This window comes from Diospyros lotus, chromosome 2 (genome assembly GCF_014633365.1).
Source record: "Diospyros lotus cultivar Yz01 chromosome 2, ASM1463336v1, whole genome shotgun sequence".
NCBI lineage: Eukaryota > Viridiplantae > Streptophyta > Magnoliopsida > Ericales > Ebenaceae > Diospyros > Diospyros lotus.
Window position 1 is genome coordinate 8,213,490 of NC_068339.1, and position 19,303 is coordinate 8,232,792.

A 19,303-nucleotide genomic window follows, 5' to 3' on the forward strand; every position below is an offset into this window, starting at 1 on the left:
TCAACATTTACTTAATGTGGCTAGGGCTCCATTTTTTAAATCTCAGGTTCCTATAAAATTTTAGAGGGAGTGTGTCCTGACTGCAGCCTTCTTTATAAATAGAACACCTATTGCTATTTTACATTCCCAGACTCCTTATCAATTGTTATACCATGTTCCTATGGATTATGCTTCTTTAATGGTGTTTGAGTGTTTGTGTTTTGCCTCTACTTTTTCTTCTCATCGGAATAAGTTTTCTCCTAGAGCCACAGCATGTGTTTTCATTAGCTATCCACTAGGTATGAAAGGATATAGACTGTATGACCTTAGCAGCAAGTCTATATTGGTTTCTCGAGATGTTATATTTTATGAGCATGTGTTTCCTTTTCACTCTGTTACCCCCTCTACTGAATTGGTTGATCATTTTCCTGATTTTGTTTTGCCTACACCATCTCTTGATATGTCCTCTTCTTCCATCCCATCTCCTACTACTCCAAGTTTATTTGATGATTTGGCTCTTATATCTTCCTATGATTTGGAAGTTGTTCCTGTTTCTTCATCCACTGTGGTTGTTCCTATCTGTAGAACAACTTGAGTCACCAAGCCTCCTTCTTACCTTTATTGTAGCCTCTTAACTAGCAAACAATTGCCCCATGCTCAGACTCTTTATCCCTTGGAATAATTACATTTCCTATGACTAGATTTCTGCCTCTCATGGCTCTTTCATTTTCTCCATTTCTTCTCATTGTGAGCCACAACATTATTCTCAAGTAGTTCAGTTTCCTCATTGGAGGGGTGATATGGATGTTGAACTAGAAGCTACACATCAAAATCATACCTGGTCAATTGTTTCTCTTCCTCCTGATAAACATTCTATTGGTTGTAAATGGGTGTACAAGATTAAGCATAAATCAAATGGTTCTATAGAGCGATACAAGACTTGTTTAGTGGCCAAAGGTTACACTCAACAAGAGGGTTTAGATTTTTTTGACACTTTTTCTCCTGTTGCCAAATTGATAATAGTTAAGGTCTTACTTGCTCTTGCTGTTGTTCATCAATGGTCCCTTGTTCAGCTTGACGTAAATAGTGTCTTCTTAAATGGTGATTTGTTTGAGGAAGTGTATATGGACTTGTCCCTTGGTTATTAGCCCAAAATTCATGTTTCCTCACAGGGGGGGAGATAGGTGTGTAAACTGCACAAGTCTATTTACGGCTTGAAGTAGGCTTCTAGACAATGGTTTTCAAAGTTCTCTAGTGTTCTTATTAAGTATGGGTTTCATCAGTCTCAGTTTGACTATTCACTTTTTATTAAGGGTACTGGTAGTTCTTTTGTGGCATTACTCATTTATGTTGATGACATTATCATCACCGGTCGTCCGGTCCTAGTGTTGCAACCATTAGTTCTCTCAAGGAGTTTCTTCATAATCAATTTAAACTTAAAGATCTAGGTCGGTTGAAGTATTTTCTTGGCTCGAAAATCACTCGGTCTTTTAAAGGTATCTCTCTATCTTAGCGTCATTATACTCTTCAAGATCTAGAGGATACAGGTTTCTAGCTTACAAGCCAACTTCATTACCTATGCTACCAAATACCAGATTATGTTCATTTGAGGGAGATTTATTACCAGATCCTTCTGTGTATCGAAGGCTTATCGGTAGGTTGCTTTATCTTATAGTTTCTCGGCCTGATATTACAGTTATTGTTCATAAGCTCAGTCAATTTATATCACAGCCTCGTCAACCTCACTTGGATGTTGCCCATCATTTGTTACGATATCTTAAAACAGCCTTCGATCAAGGTTTGTTTTTCTCTACTACTTCTTCTCTTAAGCTTAGAGCTTTTTCTTATGTTGATTGGGGGTCCTGTTTGGACTCAAGGTGGTCTACCACTGATTTTTTCATTTTTCTTGGTGTTTCTATGGTTTCATGGAAGGCTAAGAAACAGAGTATTATTTCCCGTTCATCTGTAGAAGCAGAATATCAGGCACTTCACACTTGCATCCACTGCTAGTGAGTTGGTATGGCTCACTCAGCTATTACTGGATTTTCTTGTTCATTCTCCAATTCTTGCTCCTTTTCTGTGACAACCAAGTTGCAATCCACATTGCCACCAATTCGGTGTTTCAAGAGCTCACGAAGCACATCGAATTGGACTGCCATTTTATTCGTGAGAAGCTGGTTGCCGGCCTTATTAAGTTGCTCCCCATTCGTTCAAGGCATCAGCCAGTTGATGTGTTCACCAAAGCACTACCAGCAGCTCATCTGTTTCCTTTGTTAGCCAAGATGGCCGTTCATGACATTCACGGTCCATCTTGAGCGGGAGTATTAGAGTAGAGTTTGTTGTATTCTCTGTATTTTGTTCTTTTTTTGTTCTTATATTGATATTTTGTATCTTTTGTATTGTTGTTGTATTGTTTGATAAACCAATGGCATTCTTGTAATTAGACAATGTAATAGTTCTAGGTATTTAAAGGGCCGAGATCTATGAATGAAAGATCAATGAGGCATTTTATACATCTTCCCTGTCTCTGTTGTAATAAATACTATATACAATCAAGCACTCATAATTTATCATCGTCAATTCCACGTTATCCTAATCAAGCACTCACGGTTTATTTCTAAAAAAGGGGCCTCATTTGGTGATTCAGTAGCTCGGCTTTGCCTTCCTCCCTTCTGTACCCATGGTGTTCGTGTGTCTCCATTGTGCATGTTTGTTTCTAAAAGCAAAATCGTAATTATATAATATGTAGTCGTAAATCAGTAATGTCGGGAAATCATACTGTTGAATAGCAATACATATCAGAATGATTACCACTACAGTATTATGCAGTTACCTCATAGTTTCAGCATCTTAATCGTGCTGGTGGTGGTGCTGGTGGTGTAGAGTTACTGATTTCAGGGGTCCAGATAATGCAAACGAAAACCTAAGCAGATAATGTCAAACGCCCTAGCACTTTAAAAGACGTAGCACTTTAAAAAACGTACCTATCACAAGATTTCTCTCTGTCATCGAACTTCACGAACCTGTGCTTAATGCTAGCGAAAGTAAAAGGCCTCTCCATGTCGTCATTCACCACCGGAAAAATCTGACGTGGCACTTTCTCCGGCGGGGTTTCTATTCCTCCGATTCCGCAAGAGGAGTCCACTGCTGAAGAAGCGGTAGGTTGGCCGAAAGCCACAGCGTTCCGATTCTCTTGCTTCCCCGGAAAATGAGGTTCGCGCCGGTCTTCAAGCATGTCTCCGTCTGATTTCTGGCTTTCCGGCAAACGTCTTTGGAGGAAGGACAATATAGACTTCTGCCGCTGCATTCTTCGACCGTCGGAAAATCAGAGCACGGGGAGGGAGAGAGAGAGAGAGAGAGAGAGATTTGGGGAAGAAAGATGAGTGAGTTTGGCGCCAACTTTTTGGGCCTTCTATGGCGATCCGGAAGACGAAAATCAGGGCTCTTTCATTTTGGGGCTCGATAGACGGGCCTCTTTTGTGCTTTCACCCTACTAAACTCCATTTTCTCATATTAGACAAACCTCTCTGACCAGATATAAGTATAATTGTGGACACTTTTTTATTTATTTAAATAATATTTATTAATTAAAACATATAAAAAAAAATTTAACATATTTATTAAATTTATTTCACAACCCTTAAAAAAAATAACTTTTTATCTTACATTTTATAAATACACTTATCTCTCATTTTTTAACTAAGCATATTTTAAATTTAATAGATAAGAAAAAATAATGTATATATCTTCTAGTATATTTTAAAAATTTTAATAAAAAATTTAAAATATTTTATATTTTTATTTTAATTATTTTCTATTTTCATCTAAAATTATTTCATATGAGATTTTTTTATTGTTAAAAAAATAAAATAATTACTTAACTACGTTAACTATAATTAAATGAATTCTCATTAGAGTTGAAAAATTGATGCATCGAGTCAAATTTGGCCAGCGAGAGAATGAGTTGGACAATAGAAAATGAAAGTTTGACACGACTTGATGGCACTTAATAAAAGGGCCAAGACCGGCCATTTTGATTAATCACCCTATTTTGGTCATCACCTCATTTTTGGTTGGTCAGATTACGGGTCACAAAACATTAGTCTCGCACAACCCTACATTTTTTGGATGGATTAACCCAACTCATTTGCTACAATACCAAGTGGAATCAGGCTGGACTGGGAGAGGAAGGGGTTTGCCCGGCCTATTTACCAACTTTAATCGTCACTGATTTATCACTAGAGTTTATCAAAATAAAATAAAATTAAAGGAGAATCTTGTGACAGCTATCAATTGCCATGGTCCCACACTTTGGGGTTCCTCAATCTGAATTCGCTTGTGGCCAGTGAAGGTTAAACAATTGACAACACGACAAGAGTGATGTCGGACACTATTGGTGTTCTCTTTCTAGTTTTTTAATTTTTTTTAAATTAAATGAAAAATAAATAAGAGAGAAAAAAAGAATAAAGTGATAAACTTAATTGTTTTTTTTAATAATTGGATACGTCATTACCGTTTTCAAAATATGTGTATGTGCAAATAAGGTAAGATTTCTGGAGTAATTATTATAATTTATTCTACTTATTATTATTTTATAGATTTTTTGAAATCTAATTTACTTTATAGTTTGGCATGTAAATAAATTTATTTTAATTGTAAAATTATGTTATCAATTTTAATCTGTTTTAATTGTTATATATTTATTTAATAAAAATAATCTGTCAATATCGACGTAACCATTAATCCTTGAGCATTTTCTCTTTTCAATTCAATATCCAACCGGATTTTCTAAATATTGACATTTCTCCTTCGATTCAAATCTTGTTTAACTTTTCTAGGTTTTTCTTTAATTCATTCAAATTTTCTTTTAACATTCCAGAACAGGTTTACCACGCCGTCACCGTGAGTCTGCCATCAAGTCGTCCGGATCAGAATATTGGGCCAATAAAATGCTGACACATCGACGGACCATGACAGATATTCTGCGAACGAAGCCCCTAGACTATTCCAGAGCAACGAATATATATCCACTCTCCCACGAATACCAGAAAGAACGTTCCAGACCCTCCGGCCACTCTATATAATTACTGCTCTCCATCTCGGTCACCGCCATTGTAAATTTTCAAATCATCTCTCCGTTTCTGTTTCCGTAGCGTTGAATTCCTACGACGATGCCGAGCCGAAACCCCGGAGCGATGACGCAGGACTGGGAGCCGGTGGTGCTGCACAAGTCAAGGCCTAAGTCGCAGGACCTGCGGGATCCGAAGGCAGTGAACCGGGCTCTGAGGTCCGGCGGACAGGTTCAGACGGTGAAGAAGTTCGACGCTGGATCGAACAAGAAGTCGCCGGCGACGGCGGTGAACGCGCGGAAGCTGGACGAGGCGGCGGAGCCGGCGGCCCTAGACAAGGTGTCGGGGGACGTGAGGCAGGCGATCCAGAAGGCGAGGATGGAGAAGAAAATGAGCCAGGCAGAGCTGGCGAAGCAGATCAACGAGCCGCCTCGGGTGGTGCAGGAGTACGAGAACGGCAAGGCCGTGCCAAACCAGGCCGTGTTGGCCAAGATGGAGAAGGTCCTCGGTGTCAAGCTTAGAGGGAAACACAAGTGATTCTTTGCGTATGAACGATCGAAACGTATGGATCGTGTAGTTTGTGTAAAGTTCTTAAGGTGGCCCGTATGTTTTGTCATTATTATGGATGTGGGTTGCAAGGGAATTATTTACATTTTTTTAGCCCATATCATGTTCTCATGATTATGTTTTCATAATCACTTATTAATTGAGTTGTAAGTGGTAAACATATGTATATTCTTGATGAAAAAATGTAATATAAATTTATGGTTTTGGTCTCTGAGCTCATTATCCTTTCTCTTCATCATACATCATCATCTGGGGTGTTTGAGAGCTTGGAAGAGTTAATATCAGAATACAAAAAAGCTGCAATGGCTGGAGGTAACTTTCGTTTAATTTTTTTCCGCATTGATCTAAATGCTATTTTGGTGTTTGTAACATGTTAGATCTTATATACATATCTAACAGTTGGTATCAGAGCATTGTTTGCCTGTCTTGACATTTTCAGTATTCTGAAAATTTTTCCAGCATTTTGAAAATTTTTTCAGCAAGATTATTTTGATTAGATCTACATAGTTGTGACATATTTCGATGATTTAAGTTTAGAAATCTTTGGGAAGTTGATTTGTGAGCATTCTGCAATTTAAATCATCAATTTTTATGGCTGGAATAGTGAGACATAACTGGGTCTTCAAAACGGGTTGAAACCGGGTCAAAATGACCTGGCTGGAGGTTGAAGATGACACTGTTCAACAGTGTCAATGATGGCTGGGCTTGTGTTTCATGGGCTGTTTTAATTAAATTAGTTTGGGCCTGTTTTCATGGGCTGATTTAATTAAATGGTTGGGCCTATTTTACATGGACTATTATTTTAATTAAATAAGTTTGGGCTGTCATAAGTTTGGGCCTAATTTTCATGGGCTATTGTTTTAATTAAATGGGTTTGGGCTTATTTTCATGGGCATGTTTTAATTGTTTGCATGGAGAATTAAGTGTGCTGATGGCCCATTTCTGTTAAAATTAAAAATAAAGAATTTTATATTATTTGCATAAATTAATTCATTATGTCCATATTAAATTATGCAAAATATTGAATGAGTTCATAAATTAATAATATGTGCATAATATTATGATTTAATTATGCAATATCATTTTTATGCATGAGATAACATATTGTGTTTAGTTAAATCATGCAATTTAGATTATTTGCATAAAATTCAGATTTATGCATAATATTTAAATGTCTAGTGATCCATATAATTTTAATTAATTAAGGATTGGCCACAGCACCCTTAATTAAATAAAATTATATATTATGTTTATTTGGGATCACATGAAGATTCATAGACATTAATTGTAATTAATTATACTTAATATAATAAATTTTATCCCACAAGAAATTTTATTATATTTATATAATTAATTAGAATAAAATATCAAATTATTCTCATAATATTCCCATAGAATTTATGAGTTAGTATATAATTTGATGATTTTATCATAAAGTTTATTTTGATAGAATTAATGTACTCATAAATCTTGAATTTAGTACATATTTTGATAATTCTATCATAAGAAACACATGAATCTGCTTGAATTAAAAATTTAGCCCACAGACAATTTTTATGTCATTAGATTCATTCATGTATGATTTACATTGGTAAAACATACAATTTATTTAATTAGACCTCAAATTTTGACATAAGCATTTATGATATTTATGCAGCTTCACAACTTGCTAATTTCTCTGATATTCGTTGCGATATTCCTGAATTAACGGGTGACAACTTTAATATATGGAAAGAGAGAATTCTTCTCCATTTAGGGTGGATGGACATTGATTATGCTATTAGAAAAGATGAGCCACCAGCAATCACTGATATCAGTAGTGCAGCGGACATCGCGCTTTATGAGCGATGGGAGCGATCTAATCGCCTCAGTGTGATGTTCATTAAGACTAAAATTTCAGCTGGTATACGTGGTTCGGTCGATCAGCATGAGAAAGTCCGAGACTTGCTGAAAGCCATTGATGATCAATTCATCACTTCAGATAAGGCACTGGCAAGCACCCTAATTATGAAGTTCTCATCCTTAAGGTTCACCAGCGTAAAAGGTGTGCGTGAGCACATCATGCAGATGAGGGACATTGCGGCTCAACTTAAAAAACTCGAGGTTACAATGTCCGATTCATTTCTGGTGCACTATATCCTAAACACTCTCCCATCACAATATGGGCCATTCAAAATCTCATACAACACTCATAAGGATAAGTGGTCAATTAATGAATTAATGACCATGTGTGTTCAAGAGGAAGGTAGGCTTGTGATGGAGCATGGTGAAAGCGCAATGCTGACTACAACACGGGGAAAAGGCAAATCTCAGGCCAATCAGAAAGGGAAGGGTAAAATGCCACCCCAGACTGATATTAAGAAGAAGTCCAAGTGTTTTTTCTGTGAGAAGAAGGGACACATGAAGAAAGACTGCGCTAAATTCAAGAAATGGCTTGAGGATAAAGGTAATACAACCTCATTTGTTTGTTATGAATCTAATATGGTTAATGTTAATATTAACATCTGGTGGATTGACTCTGGCTCTACAATCCATATTGCAAACTCCTTGCAGGGTATGCAAAACCTAAGGAAACCAGTGGGAAGTGAGCAAAGCATCTTATCCGGAAACAAGATGGGCTCACATGTGGAGGCTATAGGGACCTGTGTTTTAACTTTAAGTGGTGGTTTTATTTTAAAACTAGATAGGACCTTTTTGTGTTCCAAGTTTTTCACGAAACTTGATTTCAGTTTCCAGACTTGTGCCTTTCGGATATTCCTTAAAATTTTCAGATACATCATTCAGTTTGTTTTGTAACTCTGATTGTGTTGGGAATGATATTTTGTCTGATGGTCTTTATCGTATTAATTTACAAGACAATACCACTTACAGTTCAATGCATGTTCATATTGGTACTAAAAGGTGTATTATTAACGAGGACTCATCTATATTATGGCACCGAAGATTAGGACATATCTCTATAGAGAGAATTAAGAGATTAATAAAAGATGGGGTACTCAGTACTCTAGATTTTACTGATTTTGAAACATGTGTGGACTGCATTAAGGGAAAGCAGACCAACAAGTCCAAGAAAGGTGCCAATAGGAGTTCAGACATATTAGAAATCATACATACTAATATATGTAGTCCAGACATGGACTCACATGGTCAGAAATATTTCATCGCCTTTATTGATGATTACTCACGATATATGTATCTCTACTTGCTTCATAATAAAAGCGAAGCATTAGATGCATTTAAGATCTTTAAAGCCGAAGTAGAGAAACAATGTGGGAAACAAATAAAAATTGTGAGATCAGATAGGGGTGGAGAATATTATGGTAGATACACTAATGATGGACAAGTACCTGGTCCGTTCGCTAAATTTCTTCAAGAGCATGGAATAGTTGCTCAATACACCATGCCTGGTTCACCAAACCAGAATGGTGTGGCAGAAAGAAGAAATCGAACATTATTGGACATGGTGCGAAGTATGCTTAGTAGCTCCAATCTTCCTAAATCTTTGTGGACTGAAGCACTAAAGACGGCTGTGTATATATTAAACCGAGTTCCAACCAAGGCTGTTCCAAAGACACCATTTGAATTATGGAAAGGTTGGAAACCGAGTTTGCGACATATGCGCATTTGGGGATGCCCGTCTGAAGTGAGAATTTATAATCCACAAGAGAAGAAGTTGGACCCGAGGACCATTAGTGGGCTTTTCATTAGATATGCCGAAAGGTTTAAAGGATACAGATTTTATTGTCCATCTCACAGCACTAGGATTGTGGAATCAAGAAATGCCAAGTTTCTTGAAAATGACTTGATCAGTGGGAGCGATCATATCAGGAATGATATTCCTGAACGTGATCATTCAGAACTTCAACCTTCCACCTCAAATGATAGATTGGTTATAGTTCACAACGCCCCTCAAGTTCCAACTGGTGTTGAACAACCAATCAATGAAGTTCCACAAGCTGCTGACAGCATTCCAGTGGATCAAGTAGTTCAGGAATTACCAGCACCTCCTGAACAGCCAGTTGAATCACAAGCTTCTCAAGAAAATATTGATACAGCATTAAGGAGATCCACTAGAACTAAAAGGTCAGCAATACCTAGTGATTATATAGTGTACCTACAAGAATCTGACTACAGCATTGAAACCGGAAATGATCCTGAGTTATTTTCACAGGCCATGAGTTGCAAAGAGTCAGAATTATGGTATAATGCCATGAAGGAAGAGATGAGTTCTATGAAGAGTAACGGAGTCTGGGATCTTGTTGAGTTGCCTCATGATGCAAAAGCCATTGGCTATAAATGGGTCTTTAAGACTAAGAAGGACTCATTAGGCAACATTGAAAGATACAAGGCTAGACTCGTTGTTAAGGGATTCACTTAGAAGGAAGGAATCGATTACACAGAGACCTTTTCTCCTATATCTAAGAAAGATTCCTTGCGCGTTATTTTGGCATTAGTAGCTCATTTTGACCTTGAGTTGCAACAAATGGATGTGAAAACAGCTTTTCTCAATGGAGATTTGGAGAAGGAGGTTTATATGAAACAACCTGAAGGATTCCCCTATAGTAATGGTGAGCAATTGGTTTGCAAGCTCAAGAAATCCATATACGGCCTAAAACAAGCGTCCCGTCAATGGTATTTTAAATTCCATGAGGTAATTTCTTCATTTGGATTTGTTGAAAACCCCATGGATCAATGTATATACCAAAAGGTCAGTGGGAGTAAGATTTGTTTTCTTGTTTTATACGTGGATGATATTTTGCTTGCAACCAATGATAAGGGTTTGCTACATGAGGTAAAACAATTCCTCTCTGAAAATTTTGATATGAAGGATATGGGTGAGGCATCTTATGTCATTGGCATCAAGATCCATAGAGATAGATTTCAAGGCATCTTGGGTTTGTCTCAGGAAACCTATATCAATAAAGTTTTAGAGAGATTTCGGATGAAGGATTGCTCACCAAGTGTAGCTCCCATTGTGAAGGGTGATAGGTTCAATTTGAACCAGTGCCCGAAGAACGACTTTGAAAGGGAACAAATGAAGAACATTCCATATGCTTCTGTTGTTGGAAACCTGATGTATGCTCAGGTCTGTACAAGGCCTGACATTGCATTTGTTGTGGGAATGTTAGGACGATATCAGAGTAATCCAAGCATGGACCATTGGAGAGCTGCAAAGAAAGTATTGAGGTACCTTCAAGGGACCAAGGACTACATGCTTATGTATAGACGGACAGATAATTTGGAAGTGATTGGCTACTCAGATTCCGACTTTGCTGGCTGCGTTGACTCTCGTAAATCAACATCAGGATACATTTTTATGATGGCCAGTGGAGCTATATCATGGAGGAGTGCCAAGCAGACCTTGACTGCCACTTCTACTATGGAAGCCGAGTTCGTCTCTTGTTTTGAGGCTACTTCGCACGGTGTATGGATCAAGAGTTTCATATCTGGGCTTAAGATTATGGATTCCATTTCTAAGCCATTAAGAGTTTTCTGTGACAATTCAGCTGCTGTCTTTATGGCTAAGAATAACAAAAGTGGAAGTCGAAGTAAACACATCGACATTAAGTACTTAGCCATAAGAGAACGTGTTAAAGAAAAGAAAGTGGTCATTGAACACGTCAGTACTGAGTTGATGATTGCTGATCCTTTGACTAAAGGCATGCCACCATTGAAATTCAAGGGTCATGTTGACAAAATGGGACTTGGTTCCACTATGTAATAGTATACATTTGGTATATGGATGAAACTCTTGTTTATTGTAATGTTTTCTCATATTCATGTACACCTTAATTTATTTGAGAAAACGCATCTATATAGGACCAAGAATGAACATAAGGTTTATTCATTAAGTAATGTTGCCATATGAAGTATAATTCTTGAGAAACTGAATGCTTTGTAATACATGGAAGGTAATACTCATTGTTAGAGGACTTACCGCCATGATTCATGTATTTATTTCTTAAGAAGCGATAATCAATAAGATTACATTAAGGCATCATATTAAAACATTTGGACCAAGTGGGAGAATGTAAAGTTCTTAAGGTGGCCCATATGTTTTGTCATTATTATGGTTGTGGGTTGCAAGGGAATTATTTACATTTCTTTAGCCCATATTATGCTCTCATGATTATGTTTTCAAATCACTTACTGATTGAGTTGTAAAGTGGCAAACGTATGTATATTCTTGATGGAAGAATGTAATATAAATTTATGGTTTTGGTCCCTAAGCTCATCATCCCTTCTCTTCATCATACATCATCACCTGGGGTGTTTGAGAGCTTAGAAGAGCCAATATCAGAATACAAGAAAGCTGCAATGGCTGGAGGTAATTTCCGTTTAATTTTTTTCCGTATTGATCTAAATGCTATTTTGATGTTTGTAGCATGTTAGATCTTATATACATATCTAACAGTTTGTTGATACTGAAACCCTAATCTGCGTCTGTAAAAATGTATTAACTAACTATCAATGTTAAAATGTCTTGTCGATCGGCGGGTTGTTCATGAATTTGATGCCATCTTTTCTTGTGGTCATGTGATCGAAGGTAAGGCCGCTTTATTTATCAATTTAAGCAAAGTAATTTCTATAACAATACTACAGCAATTGGAGCTCTCCACCATAGAGTCATTCTCAAAACCAAGGAGAATTATAAATGGGGGTAACAACAGATTTGAGTTGGAGATAGGCATGAAGAGCCTCCGTTCCCAGCTCTCTTCCGAATCCACTCATCTTGTAGCCGCCATAGGGGCAATCATCGCCCAAAACGAAATAACAGTTGAGCCAAATGACGCCCGCCCGGATCGACCTCGAAACGGTGTTCGCCACGTTCAAGTCCTTGGTCACTATGCCCGCCGCCAGCCCATATTTCGTGGCGTTTCCTCGCGCTATTGCCTCCTCCGTCGTCCTGCACAACATTTCCAGACTTTCGAATTCTTCCTTCCTATCTTAGGGAAAAAATAAAGCTGTGTTTGGATTGAGGGCCGAGGGAGAAGGAAAGGGAAGAAAATAGAAAAGGAAGGGGGCAGTTTCTTCGCCTAATTTTATATGTATTATATCGTTATCCTTTTTTAGAAATTCTTTTTATTCAAATAAAAGGGCTCTAAAGAAAATTTATTGATATAATTTTTAAAAAATTTTAACCCTAAAATAAAAGGAAGATTACTCTTTTTTCTCACAAATATCTACATAAGAGAAATGTAATTATCTTTTTATAAATATTTTCTTTTAAATTTATTTAAAACATAAATGAGTGTGCATATATTTATAAATAGAGGTGATTTATTATTGGTTGATGCCGACATACAAGAGGGAGAAGGGTCATGTAGTTTGTTTGCATCGAACAAACATTATATTATCTGACGTGAATAACATAATATAACAAACTAGAATGAATTTAAAAAATTTCATTAATAAATTTAAACTAAATAAGCAAACTATAATGATTTTTATATAACTTATAAGCGGAGGTCGAGCACCTAAAGTGTAAATGATGAGAGCCAAAATACAATTAAGCTCAAATTCATTTAATGACACTCTAATTCAATTGCTTGCTTCTGATTAGATACTTTTTATCTTCTTTTCTCGCACTTTCTTTTCTCATAAGTGTTCTGTTTCTCTTCCAAAAAATTCAACTAAAATGGAGTCTTAATTAAGAAGACGCAGTGCATGTAAATGAACTCACTTGAATTTCATGAGTGACATTACAGGCCCGAATATTTCCTCTCTTGCAATTAGCATGTCGTCCTGAGGAAAACCAGAGACAAGATTAAGAAATGGAAAGGTGAATAGAGAACAATAAATTCAATTGGTTTATATTAATGCCATTGAGAGCCATTTGCAATTGGAAGGTTCAAAAGATTTACCGTAACATCAGTGAAAATAGTGGGCTCAATGTAATATCCTTTCCGGCCGCAAGGTTTTCCGCCAGCTAACAAGGTGGCTCCTTCTCTTTTACCGTGTTTAATATATGAAAGTATTTTGTTAAATTGATTCTCGTCCACCTGCCAAGGCCAAAAGTTTCATTATTTTTAGTTTTTTTGTTTATTTTGTTATTTTAAGGAGGAGGAGAGGATAAAATAATAAAATTAATGGCGTTTAATTTAATTGTTTGTTAGAAATTTTGTCTCACTTCCCCAACCCCACCCTCCTTGCCGCCAGCAACCTTAATCACCAGAGCAGAATGAAAAAATTGCAATAGAAATCAAAAATCAAATTATAACACAAACCAAAGTTTCGTTTTGCTTTTTCTTTTAATTAGTGAAGGCTCTCTGTCGAATGGCCCCCTTAGCAAGCCACTTTGTCCCTATCCTTGGAAAGAATTGTTTTGCTAGTGGTTGGGATAATAGAAATTATAATATATGACTGACTACTTGAAAGTCGAATCTATTATTCTGTTGCTTGTTTTGAGTGGATGTAGAAAATGAGTTAATACTAGCTAGTTTGGAGGGAGGCTTTATTATAGCTTTCACCTGCGGTCCTTGATGAACGGCAGGATTAAAAGGATCTCCAACGACCCATTTTTTTGCCTTCTCTGCCAACTTCTTCTTAAATTCTTCGTAAATTCCTTCTTGAACAAGAACACGAGATCCTGCCACACAAACTTCACCCTGCCAACAACAAAAGTATCACATAAAAAGGGTTGTAATTGAGTCATAAAACTAAACAGAGTTCTCAAATGAATGGGGTTCCTTGCTCTGTACGTAGCATTTTCCTTGATTGTTTCTTTTCTTTTTTCTGCAAAGAGGTGGTTTTGGCAACTTGAATCCGTAACTTAGTTTTGAAACTAGTTAAAAGAAATTGCTTCAACATAAAAAGGCCAAAAAAAAAAAAAGAAGAAGAAAGATATAAGCAGCTCTACCTTATTAAAACAGATTCCAAAAAGAGCAAGATCTGCAGCTTTATCAACATCTGCATCATCAAAGATTATGAGAGGGGACTTGCCTCCAAGCTCAAGTGTCAGTTGTTTCAGATTGCTTGTTGCTGCAGCCTGCATTATAAGCCTCCCAACTTCCGTAGACCCTGTAAAACTAACCTGCAATGAAAATGGAATAACAGGATCAGAAATATCTCTATCTAGTAGCCAATTTTTCAGTAATAAGAAAGAAGAATTCTTTTTTTTTTTTTGGAGTAATTCAGCAATTCACTTTATCAATGTCCATATGAGAGCTAATGGCTGCGCCGGCAGTTGGACCGAATCCTGTTATCACATTAAGCACTCCATCTGGAACTCCAGCCTGATCGAGAATTGGAACAAAGAATTCTCAATAAGCCGATCCATAGATTAATTATTCAGCAGCAAAACCGAGTTAAGAGCTACTCTTTTACCAGCTTAGCCAAATGAGCACAGTAGAGAGCTGAAAGGGGGGTCTGCTCGGCAGGCTTGACAACCATGGTGCAGCCTGCAGCTAATGCCGGGGCAACCTTGGTGAAAAACATGGTACATGGGAAGTTCCAGGGGATGATGTGTCCAACAACGCCAATGGGCTCCCACAATGTGTATGCTTGATGCTGACTGGACATTTTCAGTGTCTGTCCATGAATTTTATCGGCTGCGCCAGCATAGTAGCGCAGAGTGTTTGCAGCTTGAGGGATTTCAATGGATTTCCCGAAATAGAACAGTTTTCCTGAATCAATGGTGTCCAAAGCAGCAAGCTCCTCTGCATGTTTGTCGACTAAGTCTGCTAACTTCATCATTATCTTTCCCCTTGCCTGATCACCTCTCATGGAATAAAGATCAGAAACATTTAGAGCAAGCACATGTGGCTTGAAAAGAGATGGATCATTTGAACATTGAAGATGACATCAAGTGGAGCCTTTATATGGATGATTTTTCATACGATTGAGGCTAAGAACAGCATAGGCATCCCATCATACGTAGCATGAATAAGATATGTATAGCATGAATTTGTTAATTGTGACATTATAACTTACACAGCCAGATAATCGAGGCCAGGGACCATGGTTGAATGCTTCTCGAGCAACCTTAACAGCTAAATCAACATCTTCTTTATTCCCTTCAGCCACCCTTGCTATCACTTCCCCTGTTCTTGGATCTTTGGTCGCCAATATTTTACCTTTTCAAGAATTGTTGAACAAATAAAATTTTTATCAGAATTTATACATCATACTCAAAGCAAGTGTGTTATTTATTTCAATTGTCATTTTTATTATTACTATTACCTTTCTAATTGATAGTCCTTGTTATTATTAATAAAAATCTTCATCAATAGATAAATAAGCCATGCAATTCAGTATGCTCAGACCAAAGATTTTATTTTTCTGGGTTCCTTTTTGCTTTGTTCATTATGTATTAGTTGGTAACAAAACTTTACTCTCAATTGAATCAATTGCATTTTCTTTTCCCACTTCTTCTTCCTTTTTCCACCCATCTAATTCAAGTTTACCCAAGAAGGCATCCTGCGGAATTCCCACATTACGAGTTATATTGAGCTTGGTGAGTCTGCATTATAATCAAGATTGAACGGTAAACCCTAATTTTTCCAGAGCATAAAAAACCCTTAACTAGGCATTGGTTCTTGAATCAAAAGTTCAAACCATTCAAATACTAAATAAAGAAACATTTTTGTTATAAAACTTGCACGGGCACTTAACAATAGCAACAAAGAAGTTAATGATATTATTTGAATACTAATTTCAACGATATAAACATAAGCGGACTGCCGGCATAGGTAATTGAAGTTTGATGCACTATGTAACAAAAACACAGGCCTTGCTAACCAGTGTTTTAAGGCACCAATTATGGCGTATTAGTGGTTAACTAAAAGGTACGAGAATTCACACTTTTCACACTGTAACAACCTACTCACGCATGCTGAATTAATGCCCCAGAAATCATTAATATTTGCGCAAACTAAGCCAAGTTTTGCTGATACTGTTACAAAATTGTTTTCATTACTTCGCCATTATCAGATTTTATAATGCAAAGCACAGTTTTGAATATGAATAAGACACCAATTTCCATTAGTAACTTTCTTTCTTTCTTTCTTTTTTTTCTCAAGGACATTTTCAAACTAAATAAGTTCAATGAACTTCTAAACGAAGGGAAACCTTTTGTTTGAAATATATAATTATATATAAGAAAATATTACACATAATGTTTATCAATTCTAGTAGCTAGCCTATATAAGTAGTCGAAAAGGTATCGGTGTTTATTCCATATTTCTAGTTTTGATGTTTACCTTCATCCATGACATAAAGACTGGCAAAAATAATCACACAGAACGTACATTTGAATATTCATATAATTAATTGAAAAGCCGTATATTGCATTCCTGAAACAAATTTTCAGAATCAAGTTCAAATGTTTACTGCTTGTAAGTTACAAGTGAGCATTGTGTTCAGTTATATATTTGTTGTTGAGTATTTAAAACAAAAATAAATTCCTTTTTTTTTTTTGTTGGGTATAAATAGAGTAATTCTGTCAGCACCTCCTTGGCAACAGGCGATCTTCACAGGTATGGCAGCACCACCCCCAAGCCTTAGTGGGACTCCCTCACACACATGAAAATAAAGGGCCCCGACTTATGAAAAGACAATATGAATGAGTTGGCGCAAGGTGGCAACAAGGATTGTTTCTAGGATTTTGTCCCTTAATTAATTATCCTTGATCGAAAAATAAATAAATAGATATTTGGATCTCAATTTGCATGCATAAGAGAGAGAACAAAATAGTCATACCAACTTGGCCTAGCTCAGGAATTCAATGAAATGGAACATGCAGAAACGTTCGTTAAATACTAAAAAAGGGATTTGAGTAGCATCATTTCACAAAGTTCTTTAGCGTGTACCAGAGATAAACATACAGAAAACTGTGTATGAGCTCGCCGAGAGAGAGATTTGAACCTTGATTGCAAAAGAAGCAACTGTACGTAGCATCTTAATTGGGGTTGAACCCTAAACCCCGGTGCATGAAACAGTGGCCTTTAAGCTTTAACATCAAATACTTGAAAAGAACTCTACTATGGGATGTATTCTATAATAATGCCATGGCATCAAAGAGGCGAGAAAATAGAAAACCATAGTGGGAATTGAGGACCCGAAAACATAAAATGTCTGCGTCCAAGAAAGAGGAAAATTAAGACTAGCAAATGAGGGAAATTTGTATAACCTGAAATGGAGTCGACAAATTTTCCATTGATAAACAGCTTCGTGAACTTTATGTCTGGAATCTTACAAGTAAAGAGCTCTGAGTTTCCGTTGCTTTGAACCGCCATCACTCTCTGCTTCTCTCTCTCAATCTCTCTGCTTAAGCAAACCAGTTGGACGCTTTTATACACACACACACACACAGGCATACATACATACATACATATATATATATATAGTTCGAGCGATCAGTTTCAGTTGTTTTCCCGCAAGAGCACTGGCATTGGTTCTAGCCTTGTTAGAGTAATAGTAGGGCTTTGTTTGTTTAATGATTTTGATAATAACATCTAAAGGGCTCATTTAAGATCTCCAACGAGATAAAACTAATTAAATATAGAGTGGTGTAAAATTAAATAATTTTATTATATATTTGATATTTTAAGTTTTTATTAAGAGGTGTAAACTTGAATTAATTTAATTTAATGTTTAGTATATTAATTTTTAAATGAGGCAAAATTAAACATTAATGGAGAGAGAAAAAATAAAAAAAGAATAATGTTAGAAATAATGATTAATAATGGTGTCATCAGTTATGTGACGCTTTCTCTTTAAAAAAAAAAAATTAAGAAGAACATGTATTATTGTCTCTTTTATCTAACACTTCCCTTAATAAAGATGCGACACATGATTGATAACACCGTCATCAGTCATCACTCCTAACATTACTCAAAAACAAAAGTTAAAATATAAAATACACAAAGTAAAATTTAATATAAAATATATTAAATTTTAATGTTATTTAAAAAAAATAGCTATAATAAGCTTTTATCATTGATTTTGCATGAAGAAAAAACAAAAGTAAAATTATATCCTAAATCCAAACTGATAAGAATTTCAAGTTGGGATAAGATATTGAATAAATGAAATTAACATAAAATAGTGTTGATTCTTTTAGTGGAAATTTTGTTATTATTTGTATTAGGTAACATAAAATTTGTTCAACCTAAACATATTAACGAGAAATAGACGTGAGAGTTTCACTTTCAGGAGAAGCTCAAGTCGGACAATATAAAATTTATCCCAATAGGCAACATAATAAAATCCCTATCCGTTGGTTCCAATTTAAAGTCACCGTATGGTTTGGGTTAGAAAATGAATGAGAATGCGGCTATTATTATGAATTTGAAGTACACCATATGCCAAACCACATGAACATAATAATGGCAACTGGAAGACAAAGATTGATATGAATGAACTTGACACTTTTATTTTTAAAAAGTGAAATTATTAAATATTTTTAATTTATTATTAAATAATTAAATTTGTAATTAAAAAATAAAAAACTAATGTAACATTTTGTTTTAGAAAACATTTTCTTTTTTTTCAACTCTAATTTTATAAGTAAAGATGTATTAACATTTTATGTTTTGAAAAGTAATATCATTTATTTTCAAAAAATTTAAAAAATATTTATTATTACGTAAAAATAATATTATCATGTAAAATAATGTTACATTTAGAATTTTTTTAATTTTTTCAAAATAAATGCTATTAAATTTTAAAATATAAAATGCTAGTAA

The 19,303-nt window shown here is 35.8% G+C and overlaps 3 protein-coding genes across 3 annotated transcripts in view; 1 reads left to right on the forward strand and 2 right to left on the reverse strand.

Annotated features, from left to right (window-relative positions):
• The window catches only part of LOC127795079 (DNA mismatch repair protein MSH7), a 31,493-nt gene extending 28,018 nt beyond the window's left edge, over positions 1–3,475 (reverse strand). Inside the window, exon 1 of the mRNA XM_052326527.1 lies at positions 2,964–3,475. Within this exon, the coding sequence (XP_052182487.1) occupies positions 2,964–3,286 (323 nt within the window). The 5' untranslated portion in view covers positions 3,287–3,475. The remainder of the gene's footprint in view (positions 1–2,963) is intronic.
• A 1,549-nt stretch (positions 3,476–5,024) lies between these two features.
• Positions 5,025–5,813, forward strand: LOC127795330 (multiprotein-bridging factor 1c). Its single transcript, XM_052326937.1, has one exon. It carries the CDS (start codon positions 5,151–5,153, stop codon positions 5,583–5,585), a length of 435 nt encoding a protein of 144 aa, XP_052182897.1. The 5' UTR covers positions 5,025–5,150; the 3' UTR covers positions 5,586–5,813.
• Positions 5,814–12,039: 6,226 nt separating this feature from the next.
• On the reverse strand, positions 12,040–17,851 carry LOC127795472 (aldehyde dehydrogenase 1-like). Its single transcript, XM_052327163.1, has 9 exons — positions 17,746–17,851; positions 15,549–15,691; positions 14,943–15,326; positions 14,762–14,851; positions 14,476–14,649; positions 14,087–14,224; positions 13,481–13,618; positions 13,300–13,361; positions 12,040–12,522 (listed from the first exon to the last, which is right to left on the reverse strand). The coding sequence occupies exons 1-9, from the start codon at positions 17,849–17,851 to the stop codon at positions 12,249–12,251; spliced, it is 1,509 nt and encodes a 502-aa protein (XP_052183123.1). The 3' UTR covers positions 12,040–12,248.
• Between the last annotated feature and the right edge of the window lie 1,452 nt (positions 17,852–19,303).

Bases quoted from the DNA above. Each gene is read 5' to 3' on its own strand.
- LOC127795330 (XM_052326937.1), top strand. From the start codon at position 5,151: ATGCCGAGCCGAAACCCCGGAGCGATGACGCAGGACTGGGAGCCGGTG.
- LOC127795472 (XM_052327163.1), bottom strand. From the start codon at position 17,851: ATGGCGGTTCAAAGCAACGGAAACTCAGAGCTCTTTACTTGTAAGATT. The intron at 13,362-13,480 runs GTAAATCTTTTG...GGTTTTCCTCAG, and splicing joins CTATTTTCACTGATGTTACG to GACGACATGCTAATTGCAAG. The intron at 12,523-13,299 runs GTGAGTTCATTT...AATGTTGTGCAG, and splicing joins ATGTCACTCATGAAATTCAA to GACGACGGAGGAGGCAATAG.